This window comes from Melozone crissalis, unplaced genomic scaffold (genome assembly GCF_028551555.1).
Source record: "Melozone crissalis strain CALT ecotype California unplaced genomic scaffold, PUWL_Pcris_2 ptg000009l_1, whole genome shotgun sequence".
In the NCBI taxonomy this organism is placed as follows: Eukaryota; Metazoa; Chordata; class Aves; order Passeriformes; family Passerellidae; genus Melozone; species Melozone crissalis.
This window is the reverse complement of record NW_026535787.1, coordinates 20,540,881-20,553,971: the sequence shown is the minus strand read 5'-3', so window position 1 is coordinate 20,553,971 and position 13,091 is coordinate 20,540,881. Positions and strand designations below refer to the sequence as shown.

The 13,091-nt window shown below is 36.5% G+C and overlaps 1 protein-coding gene across 1 annotated transcript in view; it reads right to left on the bottom strand.

Moving 5' to 3' along the window:
• Window positions 1–1,675: 1,675 nt before the first annotated feature.
• Window positions 1,676–13,091, bottom strand: part of NECTIN3 (nectin cell adhesion molecule 3) — a 60,348-nt gene continuing 48,932 nt past the window's right edge. The window contains exons 6-9 of the mRNA XM_054270276.1: window positions 12,837–12,975; window positions 11,402–11,483; window positions 4,576–4,638; window positions 1,676–4,078 (exon numbers count right to left, since the gene is read on the bottom strand). Coding sequence (XP_054126251.1) covers window positions 3,902–4,078; window positions 4,576–4,638; window positions 11,402–11,483; window positions 12,837–12,975 — 461 coding nt within the window. The 3' untranslated portion in view covers window positions 1,676–3,901. The remainder of the gene's footprint in view (window positions 4,079–4,575; window positions 4,639–11,401; window positions 11,484–12,836; window positions 12,976–13,091) is intronic.

The window sequence follows — 13,091 nt, the reverse complement described above, 5'->3', positions numbered from 1 at the left end:
TAATACTAAGATTCACAGGTTATTTTTTGTGCATTGGCAACATAATTCAACTAAAGGTATCAAGTTATTCACCAAGAACCATGTCATACCTTTTAATAAATGCAGAAATATCACATATTTACCTTCTGTCAGAAAGTTAAACCCAGTCTCCCAATACTCTGGACATGTACCACAGGTGGACAGAAAACCCCAGGCCACCTCCCACAGGGCAATCAGGAAGGAAACTACACAGACATTTCTTTTTTCACCTGGAGATTTACCTGTTCTTGTCAGGAACCTCTGAAGTGGCCCAAGTTGTCAAAACAATTTCATCTGCTCTGCAGCTACTTTTTGGTAGAGCACTCACTCAGCCTTCACATAAAACAATGTTCCAGATAGAGTGCTTTCAGGTTTGTGGCATTAAAAAGTTACTATAATAAATTGTAATCACCTATGTAACAACATAGCACCTGAACTTGCATCCCTCAGAGGACAAAAGAGCAGTAACATTGCCAGAAAGAAGGCAAAGTACACAAGTCAGAAGGTGAAAAGTCTCCCTTCACTCTTCGTGAATTATCACACATCTTTATTGTGCTTTACTTGAGCTCAACACAAAATACATTAGATCATTTGTGATTGAACAGTGGGAGTCCTTTAATAATATTTTGTTAGGTATTTCCTTACTTTTAGTAGTACAATTTCTTAGACTGTGGATACAATACAAATGAAAATTTGTATTGTATCCACAGTCATTCTGGACATACTCCAAACATTAAAATCTTAGATTTTTTACAATTAGACTACCTTGTAGAATTTAGAGATACTGGGGCAGAGGACAATTTACATTTACCAATGCTAGAGATGCAAATTACTAATCTTCCCCTCCTCCCTCACCAGAGATTCTGGGTGCTCAGTTCACCTCAGTACTGCATTTTCACACAGTACTATATGTTTCCTGTTATGTAAGATGAAAGTTAGAAGGATTTCAGCAAGCAACACCACAATATCTCAAAGTGGTAGAGTTAGTAAAAAGAACATGTTCTGCATATACAATCACAGAAGAAACATAACACCAAAAATGTGGATGCATTTTACCAGACTTTGCATTTTAAGTAATCTTAAATCTAAACAACAGAAGAAAATGTTATATTTTGAATGTTTTTATTCCAGTCAAATTACAAATACAAGCATTTAAAAATGTACAAAAATATAAAAGGACATTTTCTACATCTTACAAAAGCAGATCAAACTTACTTCTATATGTACAATCCTTTTAGTGAGAAAGCCTAATTAGCAGACATTTTTTCTGTTCTCTTCTGAGCATTCTTTGCCAAATTTCTCCCCCCAAATTCAGCCACACTTAAATCTAAAAGTAACATTTCAAAAACTTAATATACTAAATGTCCCTGAATAGATTACAAGAAACTGTTTCTCACAGATAACAAACCTGTCAGTGGTAATGTATTTCCTTAATGACTTTAGGGCAAACTACATCCTGATGGGTAGTTTGCAAATCAAGCTTTCTGTAGTTTGTTGATATGTAACTTGGACAACACAGCTGGATTACATTTATATTTTTTAAGCTATTTTTACACATTAAAAAAAAATGATAGCTTTGTTGATATAGCATTCTTCCTTCCCTAAAGTTTTATCTCTTTCAAAAAAAAATAAAACAGAAAGGAAAGTATCTGCAAATAATTATAAAAAGCAGTAGAAGAATTTTTTCTGAATCCAAAATAAATGTTTTTTTGCAAAAGGGATTGAAGTGATCACCTGCTCAATACCACATTGTACTAATGAATGCAGAGGAAGCACTGCCACAGCAAAAGTTTTGAGCCATTCTATAATGTCTATTCAAATATTTTTGGTATCAATTTTTGCTCAGTAATATTGATCAAATTATCTTAAGCAGTATAGTTCCTCTCTGCATTCTGTCATTCATTTGTCCACGACACTGTTGTCTTTCAATGTTCTGACAGCTGATGCTTTTTGGAGCTGCAGTAATGTAAGGATAGGCGAGGCAATGCTCATGTAGAGATAGCTACTTAAACTAACATTATGGAAAAACAATTTTGAGGGACACAAGCCCTTTTTTAGGTCTCAAATGCAGCAGGAAACTTTAATATTGAAAACAGCTGCTCAATTTACATGAATGTGCCCAGTTCCCAAGAGAAAAGCAAGGTGCCAATGCTTCAAAGATAGCTCCTAAGAAGCAGGTTCTGTCCAACCTTTCTTTTTTGCCATTTCTTCAGCTGTCATCTTCAACCACATCATTTAACAGAAAGCTGCTTAGCAAGAGAACAGGAAATACCTACTTCTACAGAGTCCAGAATACAGGCACCCAAGCCATAATCTTCTAGATGCTACCTGTAACAAACTAAAAGAATTTTATTTACCTGGCCCAATTGTGGACAGAGGTCCCATGAACTTGTACAGTGATGGAGATGAATGCAGGTTGAATACAGGTTTAACAACAGCCCCCTGTCTGCAGCACACTCACCTATGCTAGCTTTCAATTCTGCTGCTTCTACAGCTTGACTCTGGCCTCTAAAAAAATTCAAACATCTGCAGAAAAACACACTAATACCCCAGAAGTAATGTTCAGTTCTGTACAACAGGTAGTTCAGCATGACACCAAGCATTCTAACATCTTGTCCTTCATGTCATCTGACTGAAAATCATCATTCTGTACTTATGTGCATAATGTACTTAGAGAATACTCAAGTCTCTTAAGTTTCTCTGGCAAATTTTAGACACAACCCATTTTTCTACTGTCTTAAAATATTTTAAGATTGTCCTATGAGCTCATTTCAGCACTAACACATTATATACACATTTTTACTTGCTAAATATTTACTTTTTAGTTCACAGGAAAACTTATTTTTCTAGCAAGATCATGAGCACATTTTTTAAGCATTACCACAGACACAAAAGATTCATGTGGGATACTTTTAGCACTGGTAATGTCAGGACATTCTCCAGTTACTTCCCACTACTGGTTAAGATTAAAGGACAGTGCTAACAAGCATTTGAAGTTGATGAAGCTTTTCTTTTCTTGCTAAGACATAAAAACACATCACAGGCAGTTTTGTTGTAAACTAAGAAAAAAACAAGGAATGTATCTATTACCAAGGAAAATAAACTCTGCAGCACCTAAAATAGGAGTCATATTTGGGAACACAGATGTAGCTTCACAAAAGACACTTACAGAAAGTTCTGTCTGCCTAGTCATCTAATTCCTTCAACTAGGTTTCATGTAGACCTAACTGTAAAACCAAAGCCAGCAACAAGCAGAATCAATAGACAACAAAAAGCTTTTGATGTAAGGCAATTGCTTCACTTTTAAGAAGGTGAGAAGAAAAACAGTGTAGTTTATGGACCAGCCAGTCAGTATTTGAGAGGTAGTCTAGTTTTTCATTTGACTGAGAGAGGTAGAGCTGGTTGAGAAATCAATAGCTAAGGCCAGTCAAATTCATATCTCAAGTTGCTAAGATGGCTCAGCCTGAGACTGCTAATGTTACAAGGGATTCAGCTGTCTTGCTCATATTTACTCACTTTTATATGGGTAAGGTTCTTTTAAAATATCCAGAGAGAATGCTCCCATAGATAGCCAGCAAAAAAAGCTTAACATTTTGGCACGTGCCAAACAATTAATACAGGTTATACAGATTATGACTGTGAAGGTTAAAAAAGCTAAGTGGCTCTCCTCATTTGGCAGATCAATATTACTACAAAAACACAGACATACCAAGTACTAGAGGCAAGTTTTAAATTCCATATGGTTTACCTGTATAAAATTCTCCATCCATTTTTTTCACACATTAAAAAAACCCAATTATTTTAGAGATGAAAGCCAAAAAGACATGAGGGTCATAGAGTCAACAGGTAATAAATTCCTTGTGAAAGACATCTGGGTACAGAATCATACATAATGCTCCCTTGTATTGATGTAGGCTCTTCCAGGTCCTGAGCTTTGTGGGTATCTGTTGCTCCAATTTTTGTAGTGAGTTTGCTGATAAACAGGATACATAGGCTGAAGACCCTCTTGCTCCTGTGGCTCTTCAGCCCCACAAGTAAGTTGCCTTCCATTCACAGTTTTCTAAACACATATAAGAAGTAATAAGTTTCACAGTTCATGTATAGAACCTGAAATTCCTATTCTTGGTAAAGCTTTAAGCAAAATCAAAGATACATTATCTCCAAGACAACCCTATGAATAAAGAAACAGGAACTTATAAATTTCCCTAAGAGACAGTTGACTTCAAATGCTTGTTTCAAATGAAGTTGGACTCTAAAGATCAATAAATCTAAAGAGCAAACCAGCAACTACAAAAATGTCTGTCAACACTCCTCTGCTTTATATTACTCACCAAGAAATGAAAGCTGGAGTGTTTAAGTATTTAAATTAGTCATCAAACTACTATAGGATATTAAAATGGTACTGCCACTTTTCACTTAACTCACACAATCAAACAGTTATTGACCAGGATGGACAAATATTTTTTTTGTTCATGAAAACCAACATTATAAGTTTATTTTATGGAATAAGATGAAATCAAAGCTTCAATCAGGAATTCAAGCCATCTTATTATTTACCATGTGCTGCAAGTTTCCAGCATCTCTCTCTCTGTACTGGCTCTGCAAAGTAAAATGTTCTTTCTGAAAGAAGAAAAGTTACAGGGGAAACAAGTCAAGATTCAAAACTGCAGAAGAGCTTTGGTTAATACAAAAAACCACCAGTCATCCCAAAATACACTCTGCCTTAGGTAGTGTCTTAACTGGTTATCATTTAGAATCCTTCTTACAATCCAATGGCAAGTGGAAAAAAGATGAGGATCAGTCAGGGTCACCTGTCCCAGCTGTGTTCCCTCTCCCAATATCTTGTCTCCCTCCCAATATTCTGTGTACACCCCAAGTCCATCTGCTGGCAGGGCAGTACAAGAAGCAGAATAGGTCCCAATGCTGTCCAGCAATAAAAAACTTCCCTGAGTTATCAACACTATTTTCAGCACAAATCCCAAACACAGCCCCATACCAGCTACTCAGCTACTGCCAAGAAAATTAGTTCCACCCCAGCCAAACTGCCAACAATAAGAGATGAGGTTCAAGATCAGCTAAGGAATCTGGAGGTGAACAAGTTCAGGGGACCTGATAAGATACATTTGCAAGTTCTGAAGACACTTTCACAGGAAGTGACTAACCCACTATCCATCTTGTATTAGAAGTAGTGGCAAGACTGTGGTGCACACTGTCTGAGAAAGGGGAAATAAGACCCCCAGGTCTAAAAACAGATGACCTGAGAAACTACAGGTCAGCCACACTTCAGTGCCCAGCAAGATGAAGGAGCAGAAACTATGCTAAGGCATATAGAAAATAAGGAGATGGTTGGTAACCATCATCATGGTTTCACTAAGGGCAAATTGAGCCTGACAAATTTAGTGGCTGTCTATGACAGGATCATAGTGTTGGTGGAAAAAGGAAGAGCAACTGATGTCACCTACCTGGACTTATGCAAAGCATTTGATGCTGTCTCACAGACATCTCTAAACTGAGGAGACATGGATCTGATGGGTGGACGACTCAGTGGATAAAAAACTGACTGGATGGTCATGCTCAGAGACGGCTCATTGCTGGCTCAAAATCCAAGCAAGGACCAGTGACAAGTGACATTCCTCAGGGGTCCGTATCAGGACCAGCACTGTTTAACATCTCTTTGGCAACATGACAGTGGGATCAAGGTCCCCTCAGCAAGTTTGCCAATAACACCAAGCTGAGTGGTGTGGTAACATGCTGAAGGCAAAGGGATGCCCTCCAGAGGGACCTTGGCAGGCTTGAGAGGTGGCTCTGTGTGAACCTTGTGAAGTTCAACAAGGCCAAGAGAAAAGTCCTGCACCTTTCAGGTGCAATCATAAACACAGGTAAGAGCAATCATAAACACAAACACAAGCTGGGCAGAGAAGTGATTGAGAGCAGTTCTGAGGAGCAGGACTTGGGAATGTTGGTGGATGAGAAGTTACTTCATGCAGAAGCATTGAAATCTCCCTTCTTTCACATTTTTTTTTTTCTTCACCATTATGATAGAAAAACTTTATTTGTGAAATGGACTGTTTTCAAACATCCAGTTAATCACCAACTGCCTGAGTTAATGGCTGATTAAATCACACCAAGTAATGCCATCTAATAGAATTATGATTTAGGGTACAGTTTGTACTCTGGTATCATCACTCCTAGTAAAGTTCTTCCTTTATGCTACACTTAGTACAGGACCACAATAGGCTAAAGCAACACCTTCGCACAATTGTATGTATTTTTTGTTTTGCAATTCCATCTTTTCCCAACAGTATCACAGTGGTAGCAGCAACACAAAGTAGGCTAGGTTGCTGATCTTTGTGCAGAAGCCCCTCCACAAGTATTCATACAGGTAGGTAACATTTCCAGTGGTCATATATCCGTATTCTTACTTCAAGAACTATTTTGAAGAGAACCCAATCTCAGTAATATTTTGTTCTTACTTTCTCCTCCTTCCCCTTAACTTTTTACCTTTCCACATTTGTTTAGTAAAGTTCTGAAGTAATTTTGAGTTAAGTTTTAATATGTAAAATTTCTCCAAAAATCATCTAATATTTCCTAACCTTTTCCACTCGTCCAACAGTTATTTTTCACCATCTTCACAGGTTTATTTTTCAACTTTAGTTTGTCAAGCTTTTTGTCTTATAATTCTATTTCAAAGTATCCCCTCCTGCCCTTAAAGTCAACGTGCTTTTGCTTCTCAAGTCCTAAAATGCAGTCTGCATTTCTGAGAATATGTGACTTACCACTTAGCAGGCAGTGTTGCTCCTTCAAACCTGAGCTGAGAGCATGAGTTCACCACACAAGGAGACAAAACACACATGGGGAACAAAAAAAGTCCCATCTCCACCAAAAGCTAATGTTCTTTAAACAAAAATCAAAACAAAACAACAACAAAAAATCTGCTTGCTTGAGGAATTCTACCCACAGTGGATGTGGACATGATTTAGAGACTCACTGGAAACCAGAATAGCATGTGCCTCATTCTAACCCCAATCTGGTAATTTTGTTTTTCCTATTGCAAGATCCTTCATCAATACAGATTATTTTATTGATGCACATTTTGTGCTCCCTTCCATTCAATCATTTGTCTAAACAGTTCTTTGGTTTAAGGCAAATAATAACAATACTGCTTCCTTTTTCATCAAGGAAGAGATATTCCCACCTGTATAAAAAGCATTAGGAAAAGAAATAGAAGAGTGCAAGAGAACCATAATCCATAAATGAATCAGTATTATACTAGGTTTAAGGGCTCAGTGGCTGATGTTTTCAAATTTGATTCAGAAACATCATTTGATAAATGGTATTTGATACTTTTAATGGTGCTAAGACAACTTCATATTTTTCTTTCCTGTTTTGATCAGTAATACAAATATTACAGTTAAAGAAGTCTGCTTGTCTAAATAGTGAGGCATTCTTCCAACCTGCAAGTCTCAAGTCAGTCTTCTCATGGCCAGACATACCTACTGGGCTGCATTTCCCTTATCCACTCCTATTTCTGTTGTTACAGAAGAGCCTTGTTAAATTCTAAATCCTTCAACAACTCTGAATGCTGCACTGCATTGTGCAAAACATGTTTTTTTCTTTCCTTCAGAAGTACCTGTCAAATTAATAATAACTTCAGTTCTTTAACATTGTCAAAGACTGCCCATCTTGAGCATGTTTAGAGGAAAGTAAATAAGTTTTTGCTTCTTAGCAATATATTGTTTGAAACAGTGAAGCTTACTCTAATGATGCCAAGGACTCCCAGAATTAGCGCACCCTCTTACACGCCTTTTTAAAATATTATGCAATAGAAAAATTCCTGTTTAAGCCACTGGAAATATTCCATTGCTCAACTTCTTCCTTATTCGCCTCAAAACCCACATTGTTAAGCAGAGATTCCTCTCTCAACAAGGACATAACCTTCAGGCTTGCTCACCACTCTTTCACATTACCTGTAATAGATAGTTCTGAGCAACAGAATAGCGTTTCCATGGCAATGATTATTAAAAGAATACCTGGACAAAAGTAACAGTGCTGTTGACAAAAGAGTTGACAAGTCTTCATAGTAAATAAAGCTATAATGTAATTTTTTCCATTGTATTTGTATGCTTTGGACTTTTGCCTTCCTCTTTTAGGGCCATAAGTGACCCAGTTTTTCTCAGTTCTGAAGTGACTCACAAGAACACATGAATTGGTATCTTCAAATACCAGTACAGAGAAATTATGAGTACTCAGTTACATAGTACTTGTACATACTGGTAGCTCATTATTAACACTAGCAGGTAAATGAGAATGTATATTTAAAGTAAACTGAAAGTTTCCGAGTCTCAAGAAGTATCCATGAAAGATACCAGCTGTCCAGTACTATTCACAGGTCCAGTTAATTTCTCTTCATTTTAATGCCATCACCTGCTGACTCAGATATGCATAAAATCAGTTAAATACTGATTGCTGGAGTACAAAAAGGAGAATTTCAGCATCATGTACTGAATCTTAAATACTTTACAAGATAAAAAAAAGCTACTTGTCCATGATTTGAATAACAGCAGAGATGATTGAAAAACTAGCACATTATTTATAACAACTTACCAGAATCAGCCTAAATTGAATAAATCCACTTTCAATTCTAAGTTATTGTGAGTATGCAGAAGACACCATTTAAATTCACTCCTTTACTTTGCACCTTTGTGCAGCCTATCATTTCCACTCAGGCTGAACTGATCATCTGTTGTGGTTGACAAAGCAGTGACATTTCCCCTACAGTTCTTTTTAGAAGATCCAGAAGTTTACATCTTAACTAGCCAGTGAGAGGCTCACCTGGCATCTCATTCTGGGTAGGCACGACAGCAATTGGAACACCAGGTAGTACAGTGGTGAGTACAGACATTTAGTCATACAAGATGAGACATCCTGACAGGCTGCTAACTTTTTTCTCTTGCCTCTTTACAGCTATCCAAATGTTGGCTTGGTACACCAAAACAATACAACCAATCACTTCTTGGCTAAAGCTAGTATTTTGACATTTATTTCTGTTAGATAAAATGAAGCTCTTGCCTCAAGCATAACAGAGTACATACTGATTAGAGGCAGTATCATCTAAGAAGACAGCCTCCAGCTCCAGGTCTTTTCAGTTCTGGAGTTCCACAGACAGAAAGACAGGTACGCTAACAGTGTTGTGGCAACATCCATTTCTTAAATAAAATCTGGCTAACACCTAACCTGAAGGGGAATCTTTCTCCTCCCAAAACAACTTAAAACTCTGTTTATCTAATTTGTGGAAAACAAATATTCAATTCAGTCTCTTTATGATTTTTTCTCTATTTACAAAATACATTTTCATAAAACATTTAATTAAACATTCCAAGACTACAGCCAGGTTCAGCATAAGTTCTTTAGTACCCATTAACAGAAATCACAGTAAGCACAACCTAGAAAAAATTCAAAGACAGCAAAGTTCTGAAGAGGAAAGTAATAAGGTACACATTCTCTTATGTTTACCTCCTTTATAAGTTGCTCTGTAAAGGACAAATAAATGCATTTCCTAGTGTTGTAATTTTGCCATCTAGCAGCACTACAGATGCACAAATACCACAACAGACCATATATTTTGATTCTATAAGCAAGAGAATATTTTTCAAATACTTTAAGCAGAAATATTAGCAGAAGAGTAATTCATGAAAAATTGCAATTGTTGAGTACTGTAGTAATAGAAGAAATAGCCTTGATGCCCATCCTGAGCACAGAAAAGCACTGGTTCTTTTGTATCATCTTTGGTACTTAACTACCTTTAAGGTAAGAAGATGAAGACCTATTATTCTTTATGCCAACAAAATGTTTTCTACCTTCACAATGTTATAATCATCAGGCTGCTACTACTAGATCCGCTACTATTGCAGCAGTGGATCTCAGAATATTTTCCTGCTTCGCTCAGCAACAATATACACAAGTATTACCCATTGTAACATTTATGACATAAGGAAGGCTTTTATCAGCAACTGCTATTTGCTGAGCTTTAGTAACCATCAATCACAAAGAAAATCTACAAGAATATTTTCAATGTTATTAAGAACTCCATCAAAATCTTTCTTAAAGGTAGGTGAAGATTTTTCCCCCTTTTCCCCCTGTATGAGAAAGGACTTTTATAGGTCCTTAAAATTGCAAAAATACATCATAGTATTGGAAAAATGATATTTCTTATAAACAAATTATTATTTTAATTAGCTCAGTGTTATGATTTGGCACATCAGTGGTTAGAATCACATTATTTATGGTATGTACTGAGGATGGAACAAAAATTTTATTAAAAACAATTACAATCTAATTCTTACAAATACTGATAGATGATGGAAATTTTCTTCAATGTAAGCAGAAATCTAAAAAAATCTGACTGATTAATGTAATATAAACACACATACACAAGAGACTTTAGGGGCCATGGCAAGGATCTATAACTGACATTAGCTTAAGTGACCTCTCAAGAACAGGTCTCCTCTACAATGCCTAGTGCAAGAGAAGCCTGAATTCACCTGGGGTTTCCCAAGCACTCTAGTCAACTTCAAAACCGTGCTGTAAGGAAGAACCTACCCTTCCTTGCTCCCCACTTACTCAAAGTGTTTCATTTGCTAGAATCAGCTTTCCAGTGCGACCTCCAAAAATTGGTTTGATCAGACTACACCCACACAAACATTAAATGCTGGTAAAGAAGTTTCTTGCCTATTGCTGTCTTGCTTGGACAGCATTACTTCAGATGACAAGAAGCTACCCCTGAAAGCACATGAAAAATTCAACTGTTTGTCATGAAATTGGTATGGGGTCATTTGCTGCTGGTAAATGCAAGCAGAAAAGATAAAATTAGAAGTTACATAATTGCAAATATTTAAAAATGATTTAGTAATCTTCAACGAGGCTCAAACTCATATTTTGGTAGATTAGCCACGTCAAAGCCCAAATTTCAACCTATCCCCACCCCTCAATCGTTAATAACTCAAAAGATTGGCAGTTGTTACCAGCAAGGGAGCTTTTGATCAGGTCAGTTTTTAAGTTTACAAGCATAATTTTTCCCTTTTATGAAGACTGCTTCATAAAGCTATGTATATTCTCTTACCACAGAATTTCAACTATAGATTTTTCTAATTCAAAAGGAGCTGTGTCTGTCAAAGGCTGTTACAAGTTTCCACCTCTAAGGATGACTTTAACATTATAGATAACAGATCTGGATATCACACACGTAGAGAAACAGCTTGGTTGTGAAACCATTGAAAGGTTTCCATATATTACCGGGAAGACAAAATCAGACCAAGTTAACATAATAAAGCAAAGTTAACACTTTCCTTAAGTCAATTTAAGATGCATATAAACACTTACTCACCTGAAGCATAGCTTCTTTCTGTGGCACTGACAACATTCTCTCTCCAAATGAGGCTGGTTTGTGAGTGGGTGGAAGATCAATCCTGTAGTAAAAGGGGGAATGAAATATAACACATCATGTTTGTCAAGTCCAATTGAATGGTCAGATAATAACTTCCAAATCATCCAGCATTCAGTACTCAGGGACAAACACCTTTCAGTCAGCAATGACTCAGATGTGATATATTGTAATGGAATATGCCTACCACTGGCTATTATTCAGGAAGACACTTTTTGTAGAAAAGCACTATCCAGAATTTGTTATTTATTGCATCCTGTGTTTAGCAGACTGAACTTCCCTCCAAACACTTCAACTAAGGAGGATTAGAAACTACTGGTATCTAACATAGTTTCTAAGTTACGAGATACAGTTTAAACAACTTTTTAAATTATAGACTTCCCTTAGAAAGCCTTTGAGAAAGCCTTACTAGCAATTCTTACATGCAAGACTTTTTCAATTTTAACTTTCTCAGTGAAAGCAAGTGGTTATAAAATAATTTAAATGTTTAAGATCATTCATAGAAATAAGCTTCAGATACAGAATTTAAGAGAAACCATGTTAAAAGTTGCTCAAAAGAAGACTCTTGATTCATCTTGCTAGCTCAATCCAAATGAGGAAACTTATTTTATGCTAAAGGTTCTTAGTTATTTTACTTTAGTTCTCTTTAACTATATGAACAACATTTCTAATTCAGTTTTAGTGTTAACTGTATATGGGATTTAAGAAACTGTATATGGGATGTAAAAAGACATATATTTACAAATATTGTATGCCTTTGTTACTTTTTTATGCATGTTCCAAACAGAATCTAGACATCATCCCCTTGAACTGACAAGATCTTCTCAGACGTTTTTGTTTCCTTCTTTTTTGTTTGATCATATTGAACAAAGTAAACTGCAAGTCTGTGCCAGAGGCTTAAAGAAATAACCAAAATTCCAGAAAGCACAAGAAATCAGTAAGCATGGATCTGTGGAAGCTTGCTTCATTTTACAAACATTTCAGGAATTATTTTAGGGGGCCTTCACGTTTGCAAAGCCTGGCCAATTTACCTTGCAAGTTAGATCTGCAGTTACAACAAACTAGCAGTCACTGGCACCAGTCAAGAGGGAACCCTTTTTTGCCCTCCAGTTAAATCTATGAATAGTTTTCTTTCAAAAAACCCCAAACTTCTCATGAGATAAAGCTCTTTATTACTTCCAAAGTAATTCTTACCTTCCTGATTTCTTTTTTCAGAAATGTGTGATTTCACATTTGTGTACTCTGAAAATAGAGCCCTGAAATTAAAAAAGCTGAATAGCTGCTAAATTAAGTCAGACACTTAAATTACTGTACAGAACAAACTCTTTCTTCATATCGCTTTCAACTGAGTAAGAAAAAAAGTCCAACACATACTCACACTTTGTCAAGATAGGCTGGCCTTTTCTTCCTTGGGGTCAGCAGCACTGTCACAAAGATGGTAATGATAAAAAGAGCAAGGACTGCTCCAATCACAGCCCCTGCTACAGCAACAGAAGATGTCTGCTTAAAGGGCACATCTGCAATGTGATAGCATAGGTTACAACTATAAGAAGTTCATATACTTTTAAAACTCAGATAAGCTACTTCAGCGCTGTTCTGAGAAATGCTTCTTCCTTCCACTGCTAAACAGAAA